The sequence below is a fragment of the Populus nigra genome, chromosome 3 (genome assembly GCF_951802175.1).
Source record: "Populus nigra chromosome 3, ddPopNigr1.1, whole genome shotgun sequence".
NCBI lineage: Eukaryota > Viridiplantae > Streptophyta > Magnoliopsida > Malpighiales > Salicaceae > Populus > Populus nigra.
In genome coordinates, this window is record NC_084854.1 from 24498103 (window position 1) to 24515162 (window position 17060).

Consider the following 17060-nt stretch of genomic DNA (forward strand, 5'->3'; position numbering starts at 1 on the left):
ATCACATGACGACGCGACGACGTCGGAGACATCCAAACAGCCTTTAGATGAATGCCACGTCGTAAGATTATCGACACACCGATCACTCCAAGCTCCCATAGGCCCTATTGCTTTCACGTGAATCCTAGGCGCGTGTTGAACACGTTTACCGCAATCTTCCTAATCTAATCACACAATTTACATTAGGGTGAGTGTAATGATATGGATTTGTTTATAATTGGACCAAAAAATAAAATAAAATGGAAAATCAGACTGATAAAGTAATTTTAATAATCTTTTTAAAGATAATAAAGTTATTTAGTTTCTTATTTATCATCTAAGATCAAGTTCATCTAAAAATATATTATAAAATGATTGATTTTCTAATCTCTCATTCTTTTAATTTTTTTCATCTTAATTTTCATCCTAATTAATTACATAATCTATATATCATGCATATAATATTATATCTAAAATGATAATTTCGATAATCTCGATGAAGGAGGGCATCACAAGAGAGAGAATGAGAGGGCAAGAAAAGAGGGTTTCAAAGAGGGAGAGAGGCTTGGTTCGTTGTGAATTTTTCAAAATAAATTAAACACGATTATCATGTTCACATGCAGATCGAGCTTAAGATTATTTATAGTATAATATTAAGTTATGTACATAACTAATTTAATTAATTTAAATAAAAGAGTTAACAAAATAATAGATTGAGAAATTATTTATTTTATAAAAATAAAAATAACTTAATTAAAAATATAAAATTAGATTGAAAACTACTGTACAAGAAAACATTAAGGACTATTTGAGAATGTAGTAGAAATTATTTTTAAAGTGTTTTTCATTTGGATATATATTAAAATAATATTTTTTTTAAAAAAAATTTATTTTTAATATCAATTAACACATTAAAATAATTTAAAAACAAATCTAAATAAACAACTTAAAAATTAAAAAACACCAGGAAACGGCCACGTCAAATTAACACGACATAAGTCATTTATGCTTGAAAAAAAAATATATATTCTGGAGGAGGCAATTTCTAGTCGTGCTTCGGGCGCGACTGAGACTTGCATGTCTTACCCGAACTTTCTTGATTGCATTATTTTGTACTCTCCAAACGTCCCCTTTTTCAAGCTTCCAAATTTCTCTCTTATCTCTCTCACCTTTTTCTTTCTCAGAAATCTCCTCTGCAGCCTCAAAGAATTTGTCCTTGGGTTGTCCACAATTATCTTTGTATGTAAATATAGTGCCACTCTTGTGATTTCAAAGCTTATCCATCTGCCTCTACAGTCATGGATAACAATCATAGTCACTCGGTAGGTGGTGGTGTGCAAGAAAAAAAAGCACACAGAATTGCCGGAACCAAGAAAAAGCCTATGAAAGTAGTTTACATATCCAACCCCATGAAGTTCAAGGCTAGTGCATCTGAATTTAGGGCTCTGGTTCAAGAACTCACTGGTCAAGATTCTGAATTGCCAGACCCTAGTAAGTTCGTGGACAGTGATGGCCATGATCGTGATGTCGGTGGAAATTATCAAACGGTTCCGAATGCTTCTAAGACTGTTGTTGTTGACGGTGGTCATGCACAAGAAGTTCCCATAGAGGATCCTAGTCAAGTGCAGCCTGAAAGACAAGATGCCCCATTTGAGTCTTTTGATGATGTTTTCATGCCTCAGATGTTAGAGGATATTTCAGAGAAAATGCCATCAAAATTATGGTATGAAGCTTATAACTCATGGATGTACTCTTGAGAAGCCTTGCAATGTAATTTGAGTAAGATCTCTTTGGCCCAGTTTGCTACTACTATTATTTAGGGTATGTTTCTCCCATATTGTACCATAGTAATTAATCACGTGGTTAATCTTTTTCTGTGTAATTAACCTTTTTCTCTGTAGTTTAATATTGAAAAGGGATTGCAACTAGCAGGAGTTTTGTGGGGACTTCTAGTTTAATGTTGAAATGTTCATATTAATAACAATTTGCTTTCCTTTATCTCTACCAGTGCCAATTAGTGAACTTTCAAGTGTGTTTTCGTTTTGAGTAAGGTCTTTTACAAGTTTGGTGCTGGGAATTGTAGCAGAAGATCCAAGCTAGGAGTGGTGCAAGAAACAATGTCACGGGACCCAACTTATATAATCTTATAAACAAGCAAAAAATATATATAGAAACAAGCAAAGTACATCACAAGAAAGGGTCCAAGCCAAAACTAGCTACTATTACAAAAAAAAAACAAGCTAGCTAGCAAGCAAAGAAGGCCTAACACTGAAACTAAACACCATCTAGCAGAGGTGGTGTGAAAAAGCATGATATATTGGATTTTCAAGTGGTCATTGTCTATAGAGAATATTGGTCAAAAGTTAATGGTTCAAGTTGTTAATTTTCTAAGGCATCCCCAAAAGTAATTAAGATTTTCTTAGTTGATTAACCTCGTCCTAGTGATGATTAGTGAGGAGAATCAAATAAAACAGCATTAACTCTTCATATAAGATTACACAAAATACTATACGACTACTTATTGCTTAGAAGTAGCTCAATTTTCTTGCAGTTTAATGATTAATGAAACCTGGATGATTTTGATTGCTAGGCTGGCTGGGCTAAGAGATAGATGTACTATACATCCGCAGGCTGAATTGCCCAGATAATGCGGCACAGCGATGTATGTGTTGTTGTTCGCTAGCAGAGCTAGGTTCCCACTTGCAATGTACGATTAGCTTTTGGGATTTATTAGGGCTTGTCTTTTCTTTAACGCAATTTCCTTGTCTTTTTTTTCACCTTCTAGGGTTCATTGAATCCAAAAGAAAAAGGTTTATTGTTCCTCTCTCTGTGAAGGATCTGAAAGACTGAACATATCCACTAGCTTTCTACTCTTCTCTCTTCCACATTAAGGGCAGATCACAATTAACAGATGCGCTCTCTCTCACCATTTTAGTGCATGCATGCATGCTTTCTGAAATATAATTATTTTGTATCATGCTCAAGTGTCCTTCACTATTTTTAGCCCATGGCGGACAAGTGGACATGAAATTATCAGACATCTATAATCTTGGCAAGTTGTACTACCGTACTGTTCTGACCATAAGTGATATTTTTGTTAGCAGTGGACAGGATTCATCGGGGGGGAAAAAAAACTTGTTCAGTCTCATCAGAAATACCAGACCAAGATGGTTTTGAACACCTTAATCATTTCAAAGAACTTGCATATAGATAGATATTTACTTTGGTAGGAAATCTGAGTTTTTTTTTTTTAAAAAAAATAGCATGGTAAGGAAAGAAATTGAGAAAATAACATTATACTAAAATATCTTATAAAACAATATAATTTAGTGGGTTATATATATATATATATATACATATATATATATATATATTCTGTGGCTCGTGAGTTTCATGTTTTATCTACGACTTGAGAGTTGTGTCCAGAGAACGGTGGGGAAAAATGTATCAAAATATTTTAAATTATAATTATATTTGATGAAAAAAAGATTTAATGAACCATCTAGGAGATAATTATGAATTATATTTTAAATTATAAATATATATATTCAAAAAGATTTAAATCAAAACTTTATATGAGATATATATGAGATATGAGGTATGTTAAGCTAGCAATTTGTGTTTATCATCAGGCTGCCATTAATTTTCCAATCTACATGGGGAAAAAAAAAACTAGAACAAGGTTTGAAATTAACACAAATAGAATGTCATGTCTAAGTTTTTTCTATATCATACAAAATAACCTTGCAATGCTCTTACTAGTGTTTCTCATGCTGCAAGGAAGAAAGAAAAGGCAATATTATAAATTAAAATTAAAAATTTTAAAAAATTAAAAGGTTGGTGAAAACATTGTTACATTGCACTGTGGACATAAACAATATTTTAACTATATATCTTATATTTTAAAAAAAATTGTTGATGGTTAAGGGTGCTATCGTGTTTGCCATAAGACAATTATGATATTTTTTTAATTGATTGAAAGTAATGTGGATATTTATTTTTTGAATGCACGGTGAAATAACATTAATACCCTTGAAGGTGAGAACTTGTTGGTATTTTCATACGAAAAGTGTATAGTAGAATAACAACTTAGCACTACAACTTGAAATGAGGGTTTTTTTTGTTTGATTAGCAAAGTAAAAATCCGCACTTAACCTTGGAGTTTAGTTTTTTACACTTTGGGTCTAAGGGCATCTTTGTCATTGTACTTTAAGTTTTTTGTTATTACTAGGTAAAGTTAAGAGCGATTTGGTCTTTAAAAAATTAAAAGTATTTAGATTAACCTTATTTCATTTTTTTTAATTTGGTTAATCAAGATATTCAAAAAAATCTCGAGTAATATAATGATTAGTAAAATTTATTGAATTTGAATCTACTTTATTAAGAAATAAAATGTAGGAATTATATTGGGTAAAATGGCCCTTTTCTATACCAACAACTAAAGGTTATTAATCTCTTTTATATCCATACTGAAAAATTTTACACTAACAACTTTTTTCCGTGGACAATTATCTTCAAGTTAATTAAGAAATTGTTTTTTTTAAAAACTAAAACATAAATGCTGGAATTAATTTTCATTCGATCTCTTTTGTTTAAAAGCTACAATCCATCGCAATCTTGCATTGCACTCCTCAACTGAGCAATTCAAAATTAAAAATATGTTAAAGAATTATTTTAATTTAATAGTTTAAGTTGTTAAATGGGATCGCAAGATATAATTTATATTATTTTTTAACACATTTTTTCAAGTAAAAGCTCTTTGGACTTAAAACTTGTACATGCTCATATTACCTTTTACTTAATTTTTATCAAATAAATAAGAATGATGAGATTTAAATTCGTGACCGTTTGGTTATCAAGACTCTGATACAATGTTAAAAAATTATTTTAATGTAATAACTTAAATTATTAGGTGAAATTTCAAGATATAATTTATATTATTTTCTAATAAAATTTAATATTTATTTTTTAAAACATTGACAAAATTGAAACAGTAAACATAAAAAAACATCGTACGGTCATATTGGTAGTTTCGAGGCTATTACACATGTATAAAGCTTGAAAAGTGCCTGTTGCAGAAGTCTGGTCTTTAGTGACACTTGGTTGGGCGGCTCCTTCTTTCTCGATGTCTTTTGCTAATCGTCGTGTTTGTGTTTGGTGGGGTGCCACCGCTTTTTTTTTTTTTTTATAAAAAAAAGCAACAGTAAAAGTTTGTTTGTGTGCTACTGAGAATTATTCTTAATAACAAATACAAACTCAACCACTTAACCCAAATCAACTCCTTTTCTTACCATCGTGATATTTTCCATCAGTTTTTATGTGTCATGTCTTCCTTTGGTAGAATTTTATATATTTTATCAAAGTTATTTTATATATTTTGTCAAAGTTATTAAACTTTGTTCAACACTAGGGTTATGAGTTTAAGTTATCTTATATGAATTATAATCTATTTAAAATGATTTAAATAAATTAAAATCACATCTTTTTAATATGTTTTTATTTAAATCAAACCAACTTTTCACTTATTTGACATTAAAAAAAATTAAATTTTTATCTAGTTAATAAGATTAATTCACACTTAATTTAATTTGAAATCTAATCCAGATCAAAAACTGAATTAATAGGTTATTAAGTTGATATGTTCCAGGTTTTATATTCATTCATATCCAAACTTGTGCATTGAATAAATTTTTTTTAAACCTAAAAAAGGGAGTTTTTTCTTTTTTTAACACAGCTCATAATAAAAACATTATCGAAGCACGCACTGGAGAACATGACTTGGTTGCAGCCTTCAGTGCTGTTGTCTTGCTAGCACTACCAGTACTTGGTCTTGTACGCTGTCGGCAGGCGGAGACAAGCCCTTAGTCCAGCCCATCTCGAAAGAGGAAATGGTCGCAACCAAGACCACGTTCTTGACTTGGCAAGAAAAGGTGGCAGCAAGTTCAACAGCCCAAGCACGAGGATCATACCTTGACACATCTTGCTTTGAACAAATTGATCGTGCAAGGCTAGATTTTTCCTGGGCATGCTGCTGCCAATCATTGATCTATTACAGGACCAGAGAGCATCCTTCAATATTCTTTTTGAGCAACCAATTAGGCTGTAAATGAAACTATAATTGTACCTAATCTTTTGGATTTAGAAAAAAAACAGGCTGAATTACATTGAAGTTGTTTTTGATTAACCAATAAGGTTCTAATTAATCCTTGATAAACAAGGTATTTTGCTTAATTTTCTGGTTTAAGAAAATGACAGCCTGAGCTCCATGAGAAGCAGTCGAAATGTCAAACCATGCATGTGACGTTATTGCTGTTTTTATCCTTTGAATCAATCATTGGCTTTATTGGCATTAAAAAAGGATCTGGTCCTCCCCTGGAGATGCTACAAGTAGAAGATAAAACCCAAGAAAACTTTAATATAAAAAGTTTTCCATGGGGGGGATTAAGCCTTAATTAAGGGCTCAACCATGTAAGATGATCAATGGATCAAGTATATAAACCTTTCTTTTTCTTGCACCAAAACCGGGCTTGGTTTACTGTACAGGCTCGGCCCAGGTTGCATTGCAGCACTGTTAACTACCACCTTAGAACTCTAATCATGGCTACAATAACAAGAAATAAAAAGAAAAACAAGAAAAAATAAGTACATTCTATTTTTGACAAAAGACACACACCCAGGTTTGATTGCTTTGGATCCACTACCCAATGATGATTTTCCTACCTCTCGAGGAAAAGATCCTTCCCTTTTTAGCCAAGAGGGATTTGAGCTCCGAACATCATGGTTTGAAGTTGACCTAGCTCAAGTTTAAAGTTACAGATTAGATTATATAGGGTCAATTTAAATTTTGATATTTTTTTAAATAATCTAAAATAACATTATGTTAGTAAAAAAAAATTAGGTATTTTATTAACATGGTTTAAATTAAATCTCAAATTGAAATGTTAGCTGATCATGTGCTATAACTAGTATCATTTTTTAGAAATAATAATCACTATCCCGATCATGATTTTCCTTATCTCTAGAGGGGAAGATCCTTTTTTTTGGCCAATTGTGAGCAAGGAGGATTTGAGCCCCAGATGTCTTGGTTTGAGGTTGACTTAACTCAAGTTCAAAGTTATAGATTGGGTGGAATTAATTCAAATTTTGATATTTTTTTAAAGAATCTGAAATAACATTATTTTAGTAAAAAAGTTAGGTATTTTATTAATATGGTCTGGACTAAATCTTGAATTGAAGTGTTGAGTTGATCAGGTGCTATAACAAGTATCATTACCTAGAAATAATAATCACTATTCCAATCATGATTTTTCTACCTCCATAGGGAAAGATCCCTTCTTGTTTTTTTTTTTTTGCTAGTTGTGGGTAAGGAGGATTTGAGCCTCGGACATCATGGTTTAAGGTCCCCAGACACCATGGTTTGAAGTCGATTTAACTCAAGTCTAAAGTTATAGATTGTATAGAGTCAATTTAATTTTTGATATTTTTTTAAAGAGTTTGAAATAACATTATTTTAATAAAAAAAATGTTATATTATTTTACCATGATTTGAACTAAATTTCGAGTCAAACAAAAGAAAAAACAGAAAATGATTCATTACACCATATAAATGTAGAATTAAGAAATGAGTATTAACATAACTCTAAGGGATGTATTTTAACTAGTTAGATCCTAAATTTGCTCCCTAGATGCCACCAGTTTGAGTTCCACAAACTTCAGGGCCACTGGAGGCTTACATGGTTGTTAATTTCAGGACCCGTAAAATTAGTTGAAATACATGTAAACTGAACCAAGCAACCATATTAATAAAAAAAAAAGAAAAAAGAAATGAGATAGGGATACGAACAAACGGACCGTATGGATTTCCATTAAGTGTGTGTTTGTATTTGAGGTGGAGGTTGAGGTTGGGTATGAGACCCACTAAAAAAGCCACAAAAACAAGAAAAATTAGCTTTTGTGGTTGAGTTTTGTGCATAAATAGATTGTATTCTACCACAATTTCAACCACAAAAGCTAAACCAAACACAAACTAAATATATCTATGCATGCCTAAAGCACAGGCATTTGTCGTGACCTATACCTAACCCTAGAGAAAAGAAAAGGGAAAGCAGCAAAATCACCCTCAGACTGGTGCATCCGAAACATGCATGAACAATTCAATGCTTTTTTCTTCACCTTTTTCCTATTCAATGTTTTTCTGGAGATGAAGCAGGCGAATTTCATCATTGGATTTTTTTTTATCTGCTTATCATTTGATTATCATGCCATTTGTGAAACTTTCCTCAAGGGCATCTTTTATTCATCCATTTATACCGGCAGGATTCTCCAGCTTCAGGAATGGTTAGCCAACTTCTCCTTCGAGTGCTCTTTTCCTGGCCAAGATTGGAGCTCCTTTTCCACAAGCAACGCCAAAAATGGAAGCTTTACACAGACCTTCTGGTACTATATATACTCGTCTTTGGAGGGTTTTGCTTTTGAATTCATAATTAATGTCCCATAAAATGCTGAAATACAGGACCTAAATATTAACTTGGGGAACTGCTGCTCAAATATTGGTCGAATTAAGCAGGATGTCCCACCTAGAACAGCTCGCAGACGAAAACAATATAAAAAACAAAGATAGAACTGGCTGAATTAAGCACTTTACTACTGATTTTTTTTTATTTATTTTGCAGTGTGGTCTTTTTGAAAGATTTAACATTTTAAATAGATTAGAAACCGACATTTTAAATGTAAAAAAAAAATCAGAATTCTAAGTAAAATAAAAAAGACTTTATAAAATAAAATCTGAAATTAAACGAACAATCTAAACTATAAAATCACCTGATAAAATTTAAGCTTAATTCAATGAACTTGGTCGAAAGTTACAAGCTTTTTTTGCTAGACTATTTGTTTGACATGAACAAGCCTTTTTTGGAGCTTAATTCTGTTTTATTTGCCTATAAACGAGTTTAACCAGTAAGTACTAGTAGATTCATAGCATAATATTCAGAAATATTATAGATTAGCCTACATCCAAATACTTGAAAAAAAGTAAAGCATTATTAACAAGAATTACAAACATTCTCATTCTATGGTAATATACGCAACAACTCAAGTGTGTTGCTTGCATTGTAATACTTTGGAATTATTAAAAGGAGCAAAATTACATAAGTTGATGCCTTGTGAGCTAGGAAGCACAGACATGGATGTAACATCAGTGGATCTAATGCATTCTGATGCATCGCACAAGTTTCTCATCGGCACTAGAATCGAAAGATCAGCTAGCATATTAAAGCGAATGCCCATTTATAAACCAGAATTCACCTTGACAATCAACTGGGAGTATAAGTAATCCAAAATATTCTCCTGCAAGGCTGTCCAGCGGCATCAGCTCCGTATCTAACAGCTCCTCCAAAATCTCCTGCATCAGTAACCCCCGTCTTGCTCTGTGCAAAACAATGCATGCAGGGTTCTCAAACAAAATAGCTCCCATTTCGCCATATAATTCTGCAGAAATGCAGAGCTGCTCACCCTCTAATAAAAGATAGTGGTTTTTGAGGTTTAAATCTACAGCTAAAGGTTAGTTGAGGCGGTTCACACACCATATAAACTAGCATGTATCACCATGCGGGTCAAGTTATCAGGTATATACGGCTAGCCATGATTGGTTCTTGTACATTGAAACAGATGCAAAGTAAACCATATGAAACGGGGGGGGGGGGGATCTGTCCTTTCCATAGGTGAAGAAAAACTAGATCACGAGCACTGGCTCCCTTGGACAGTGGACACAATGAGGCAGGGTCCCAGATGGGTCGGTTCCTTTCCTTTGCATGAGGGAGAAGAGCTTCTGGGGCTTTGTTTTTTTCTCTTTTTCGAATTGACCTTTCCACTATACAGAAAACATAGCAAGATTATGTGATCTTCAAGCGCAGTGATTAAAGCTTCAAGCTTCTCTGCGTTCTATTACAATAGAATCACATAATGATTCTAAAGCACATAAAAACCATGCAAATGGAACAACAAGAGAGATTCAATTAACAGCCTGCAATCATTACCAAAAATGACATCAAATTTCTTTGACATATACATTAAAAAACGCCTTCGAAATTTAATTTCTTCATCCAAACTTCACATTTTGATGCCATTAATTAACAGTCTAAAATCATTACAATAATTACATCAAAAAATTTAAGATATAAAAAAATTCCCATAAAATTTAATTTCTTCACATTTTAAACACATTATTGATTCTTGCTTCAACAACCAGTATTTAAAAAAACCACTAAACTAATTAAAACCCATCAAACATATCTTAATTCATAAACAAACAATGCCAAATAGTACTCCCCCGATAAAAAGAGTGAGAATTGGAGAGAGCCACTTGTACTTAATTTTAATAGCCTCCTATTTTAGTCCCTTTTTTATGATATTTATTTATTTATTTATTATTATGTGTTTTGTGAATAAATGGATTGGAATAAGAAAATTTTGCTTTTATATATGGATAAATGGGTTGGAGTAAAAAAGAATAATTTATTCACAAGATCCAAAATCTAGCAACATATAAAGCTCAACCCAAGTAGCCCAAAAGCATGTTAACAAAACAGATTTCTATCATTATTCTTTACTTAGGCCCAGATTGTTCTTTGCTCTGCTAATCGCATCAAGGACGACAACTCTTCCCAAGTCCACCAGTGACTACTGATATCTACCAATTAATAAGAAGATTAAAGCATAGTTATAGAACCTGGTTTAGGTCATCTGTCGGTCAGGTCAACTTACGAATCAGCATAGTCAATCCTTTTTTTAAAAAAAAAAAAAAGTTTTTTTTTTATAAAGAAAATGATATTATTTTTGTAGAAATAAAAACCTAGATATACATTAATCTCAATCCAATCCAGACCAGTTTCGAATCCACGGATCACAGGATTTACTTGCTAAGCAGAAACATATTTTATAACTATGGTTTAAAGTCCAGCAGCCCCAATATTAAATGATGAATAAATAATTAAGAAACAAGAACGCTCCAAGAATCAAAATTCCTGAAGTGCTGCTGTTTAGCTGCCTCTGCTAATTCATGTTGAAAAAATGTGCTCAATATAGCTTCTCCAAGGAAAGGTATGAGAAATGATGAGCTTCAACACTAAAAATTACAAGGCCCTTTTGTTTAAGTAGTCATGGAAACAGATTATCGCAGGAAATGATGCTTATCACCGGTTACTTGATCAAACGTTTGGCTGTTGGTATCTCATGAGTACTGCTTCACGATGTCTGATAATGAAGAGTATGTTCCAACGATTGCACAAATGATGCCCAGTGCAGCAGTCATTGAGCTCAAGACAACCTATTTACAGACGAGAATAGGGTAATTACTCCTTTTAATAACAAGTTAGTGACAGGAAATACTAATCATAAAACCAGTTGAAGTTAAATAAATAGTTGAAAGTTGCTTACATGTGTCCTTGTAGCTTTCTTCCCCATGATCTTTAGGAAGCATAAAGCTGGTAATATTACTGCCTGAATATAGCCACGCAAACGATAAAAATGGATATCGAAGTCCATAAACAAGAAAGAGAGAAAGGAAGTATCGCGCGAGGCAACAAGCTTGGTCGTGGAAGCAAATGCAAGTGGGAAAGATGCAGCTCATGTTCAGAAATTAACCAAGTCAATTTTCATATTCAAATAACAACGATGGTGCGGATGATTATCGCGCCAAATTGTCAACGAAGATCAAAATGTTCTAACAATGTTTGTTATAAACAAGAATACAAGTTGAAAACATTTTGAACTTGCAAGGGGAAAAAAGTTATTCTGTAATGCATTATACGTTTGCTCAAAGGTTTATACGTACCACAAATATACAGAGGACAGAACCCATCAAAGCCATTAAAAGACCTGTAACGAAGAACATTATGACATCTGAGTTCAGTAAAATTTAACTTGATGGAAAAAAGATATGCGTACATTGAATTGCTTCTAACTACTAGTGGAATCGGAGGAAATTTTTTCACAAGATCATTCTAATCAGTTGCATTAGAACCAGCTGGTTCATCATAAACTGTGCACAGAAGCAGAATATTTATCTCCAGAGATTAAGATACAAGACAATTGCAAGATGAATTTCACCCCGTGAAGAATATGAGATGGAACCAAGAAAGCCAGCTTTCGATACTTACCGAAGAAAGGAATAGAAAAGGCAACGCACACAGAAGATGCGACGAGCGCTGTTCGTAGAAGAAAGTAGCACCACAGACTGTTTGCAACTCTAATAGGCAGTAGCTCCTCTATACTCCTGGCCAATGGGTTCATCAACAGTGCATATTTGTACATTGTCAAGGAAGTAAAAAGGATCGTTCAATTAATCAACTAAAGCCGAGAACCAACTATCATATCGTTGCAAAAGAATCCATCATAAGGTGTTCTAGAATCACCATTTATTTGTCTGTAGCAGAAAATCATATCTACTGCTCTTCAGAATTCAAGAAATTAGTTGTCTAAAGGATATTTGGTAAGCGGGTTGGTAACCTGTGAAAAAAAGAAGGAATCCCACTTCAGTAACCAAATAAACCTTACAGTAAGCAGAGGAGGAATTTAAAATCTTGTACTTACTGTAGTCCACAAAGCAATTTTTGATGTAAGGGTGTGTGCTGGCATATTCAAGGTTATCTGAGACAATGTACGCTCACCGAACATGAGAAATCCCAGAGTTGCAACACCTCCATAAATCACAAAGCTCAATACAAAGCTGTAAAACAACAAGAAGGCATTGAAAAGGCACCCGAGACTTTATGAACCATAGTTGAACAAAGTTTTATACCATGCTATTACTGCCTTGGTAAATTGTCTTTTATCAGCCATTGATTGGTAGATATTTGGAAACACAGAGTGAGCTGAATAACAGAACCCATGCACACCAACGGCAAATGGAATTCCACTCCACTTCACCAACGGACCATTTTCATGGAATCCAACTCCATCGACAGTACCAACCAAAATCATACAAAGAACAATCATAATTGTCGCTAACACCCCACAAGCTGCAAGAGAAAGATGAAAGCAAAAGGTCAGGTGAAATGTGAAAGAATGCAATGATGCTTCATTGCTTCTATATTTCAATACAAGGGGGACAGACAGATGACAGGATAAGATTGCATTACCAGAAAGGTACGAGATCACACGAAGATCCCTTAGCCAAACAGTTGGTAGAACAATAAGAGCAACTAAGATTCCAAACAAGTGCTTAGAGTCAAGATGAAAACCGGCGGAATCCAAAGATGTTCCAGGGAATAGCCTGCTAAGATTATCGCCTTCCAAAGTGATAAATTCTACACAGTACGACTGCAAAAGTTGACAAGATAGGCCTCGTTAATTTGCTTGACAACTAATAGCATATACTATACAATAGAAGAGACTGTAAAATCAGAATCAATGTTTCACTTACATATAATTCTGTGTACAAAATGATCTGCACCAAGACCCAAGATTGCAATATTAGAAGAGAACATAAAAGCATGAAACAATTAAAACAAAACAAAACAGATATAGCCTATGATTATATCAGCATTCCTTTTCATTTCCACGATTATTAATTTTGCTGAACCTTCCAGATATATATCACCATTCCTGATAAAACTTGTTAACAAGGAAGACAATAATGTGCACTTAAGTTACATGAAAACTCACTGATATTGCTAGACGTCCGTATTTCCCAAATGCAGCTTCTCCTACATCAGGGTAGCTTATGATGCCTTCCTTGCTCTCAAAACAATGTTTCATAAGAGTGGCTGTGTAACAACACACAAGTGCAAAAACAACAAGTAATACCAGACTAGCCCAGCCTCCTTGTTTCACTGTATAAGGCATAGACAGAACCCCAACTCCAACCATTACATTAAATGCTGTTCCAAAAAAAAGTCATTTCTCAATTTCAACAGAAAGAACACTACAGTATAAACAAAATTAAAGTTCACATATTATAGGACTAATTGAAAAGGGGGCTTACAATTGAAGACAGTTTGAGTGAAGCTACATCCATGAGGAACAGGTACTTCTCCAGTATGAAATGAAGCTTTTGAAAACGATGACCGCGCTATTGAGATCCTATCCGACTCTTCTTTCTGATAATTCTTTTCAACATCAGACAGAAAGGGAGTCTTTGCATCCGCATCTGAAAAACTTTTACTACAATTTTCATGACTTGAACTGATCTGGTTAATTGGTCCACGTCGAAGAAATCCAAAATTTGGTGACACCGAGATTGTGTAAGGATAGATAGTTTCTCTGCCATAAAATGCAAAACGAAAGGTTGTTATAAGAAGTTCTACTTGAACACATTTCATTCTAACGGAGAACTCATCTCCGAATTTGTGTTTTTAAACAAAAGAAAAGGCCAGCATTGTTGAAGTTCTTCAATTAAATTCTTGGCTAGGCCAGAGCAATGATAAATAAGTTCCTCAATACTGAACTTCGGTAACCAGCCATAAGTAACTTGCAGAAAATACACACTATTGACTGCACTAATTAAAGTGGATGCATTCAGAAGTCTGGCCCCGGGCACCAACTTTCTTACTCAACCACCATCTAAACACTCACTTCTAGCTGCCAATGCAGCCAGGGAGCAACAATAACTGAGAAGAACAGAAAAAACCTGTATATTGTGACAAGACTATCTTTTTCCGTTAACAGTACATTAGTTGTTATATACTTCGATCAACCAACTTACGATAGAGGGAATTTAATGCAGGGCAGGCAAGAAGGACATATAAATGATTTCGGGCGGCCAGATTACTATAAAAAACTGCAAATCATATTATTGGACTTGTAACTTGTTCCCCCGTCCTATGATTTTCCAAATAAATCTTAAAGAAAAATTATGCAATCAACAATTGCACAGTGATCTTCTCATGAAAAGCTGCTTCAATATATAGACAAATGGATAAATATATAAACTAATCAAACAATAATGCTAGTGAAAGATTTTTCTATGCAGCCAAGTGGGATTCATTTATTAATTTATTCACAAAAGTAAGGGATAAAATAAGCATAGCTTAATCATTCAAAATCAAATTACGTACATGAAACTTTGAGGCCATTGCTGAGAAGAGAAAGTCCCATATTTCCCACCATCATCTTCATCACCACCTCCACCATCACCACTACTACTACTTTCAACCCGGTTCAAGGCTTCTCCTTCCTCGTCACCATCTTCGTCCTCCAAATAATACTCAACTGCTTCTTCCTCCTTACCTTTCTCTGCCATAGGAAATCGAAGAAATTAAACAAACAAACACCTAGCCAGCAAGCTAGCTAGCGAAGAAAGGTTAAAACACCTTGTAATTTAAGTGCTTTTGTTGGACAAAAAAATGGTTTTGCTTTCTGTGGCTTTGGTTACACTTTGGTACTCTCCCTTTTGTGCGTAAACATGGTTGGCTAAAATTAGAAGTCGAGAAGGATACGGCGATGACAGAAAAGATAACAATCTTTTTGGTGGGAATTTAGGTTGCTGTTCAGAAGGAGGAAAGAGACTTACGTAAATGAATAATAATGATTGATAGCTTCTGTCAGAAAACCGGTGGCAGTATTATCTACATTCTACACGCGCTTCTCTTTCTCTCCTTTCCTTGTTATGGTATGAATATCCTTGTGACGTGTAAGCATCTAACGAGTCATATCCTCGTTGAAATTTAAAGGAATTATTATTTGTTTACCTTACCTATTCCCCCATACAACTAACATACTTGGAAAAATCTCTTTTTTCTTTTTTTAATTTAGCCCCTTTCCTTTTTTTCATTCTCATATTTTTTAAAAATTATTTAGGTTTTTTTAGATTAGTTAAATTAACTTAATTATATCAAGACAATTTTCACTCAATTTAGTTTTTAATATAAACTAAGTAAAAAGTTAGATATAAGATTTTTTTTATCAATTTTATTTTTTTTATTAGTCGATCGAGTTGTTTTTAAACTTTTTAAATTTATTAAGTCAAGTCAGAAGAACTCTTATATTATTTAATTTTAAACCTTCATGAGACAAGAACATGGTGGGTACAAAGTTGCAAGACATTATTTATATTCTATATAAAACAAAATTTTTAAAAATAATTATCTTTATATATAATATACAAGAAACGACAAAATCATACTTAACACCTTTTCTTGTCCCGGTTTATTTAAAAATTAAAAATCATTTAATTTTCTGTTTTATCCTCAGCATATATGTGGATGCGCGTTGAGGTAGATTTTTGTAGCGTGCCATGTTTCCGTTCAATACGGACCACGTCATCACACGTGACACGTGATTGGAGTGGACGTTAAGTGGGCTAGTTTTTGCTCAATAACAATCGTGGGGGCCAGGCAGTGTGTTACACGTCCTACGTTTGGACAAAAAGAGCAGTCATTAATGATTCATAGTATCACAATTTATTCTCCAATAGACATTCATCCATTTGACCTAAAGAATGAGTTTTTTAATATTTATTTTATTTGATATGTAATACACTGAGCATAAATATTATCTAACTTAATTTGAATCTAATATATATATAATTTTTCTATTTTTTAAGTTCAATGTAATATATATGTATATCCTAATATAGATATATTGTTTTATTTTATATTGAATAATAAATAATGCTCAAATAATATATATATATATATATATATGAATACCTGATGAATAAAATATAAATATCTAGTTTTTCTATCAAATATAAATAAATAAGATGTAAGTATAATAAAAACTCAATTTATAAATAATTATTATCATCTATAGTTATTTGTGTTATTTTATTCGTTATAATTTTCTTGAGTTATTCCAAGTTTTTTATTGGTACTGAAAATTTCAAAATGTATCAAAATTTTAATATGATTAAATATTTTTGTGGTTATTTTTAAAATTTTGATAATTGTTAATGTTTTGTTACAGTTTTAATATTAATTAATTGACTATCATATTAATAATAATAGATGAACAATATGAATTTAACTCGGTAGTAAAGACGAAATATTTCATAATTCAACTTTTTAGATTTATATTTTAAGAATAAATATTTCATAATTTAACCTTTTAGATTTAATTTTTAAAAAGAAATTCACTAATTTACA

The 17060-nt window shown here is 32.8% G+C and overlaps 2 protein-coding genes across 2 annotated transcripts; one reads left to right on the top strand and one right to left on the bottom strand.

Annotated features, from left to right (window-relative positions):
* Positions 1 to 1045: 1045 nt before the first annotated feature.
* On the top strand, positions 1046 to 2852 carry LOC133689162 (uncharacterized). The gene is made up of 2 exons (XM_062108940.1): positions 1046 to 1758; positions 2570 to 2852. The coding sequence occupies exon 1, from the start codon at positions 1278 to 1280 to the stop codon at positions 1734 to 1736; it is 459 nt and encodes a 152-aa protein (XP_061964924.1). The 5' UTR covers positions 1046 to 1277; the 3' UTR covers positions 1737 to 1758; positions 2570 to 2852.
* Positions 2853 to 10887: 8035 nt separating this feature from the next.
* LOC133690039 (amino acid transporter AVT1A) lies at positions 10888 to 15481 on the bottom strand. Its single transcript, XM_062110184.1, has 12 exons — positions 15033 to 15481; positions 13961 to 14238; positions 13642 to 13856; positions 13400 to 13423; positions 13116 to 13296; positions 12776 to 12995; positions 12568 to 12703; positions 12460 to 12483; positions 12135 to 12276; positions 11810 to 11853; positions 11413 to 11475; positions 10888 to 11302 (listed from the first exon to the last, which is right to left on the bottom strand). The coding sequence occupies exons 1-12, from the start codon at positions 15215 to 15217 to the stop codon at positions 11207 to 11209; spliced, it is 1608 nt and encodes a 535-aa protein (XP_061966168.1). The 5' UTR covers positions 15218 to 15481; the 3' UTR covers positions 10888 to 11206.
* Positions 15482 to 17060: the final 1579 nt, after the last annotated feature.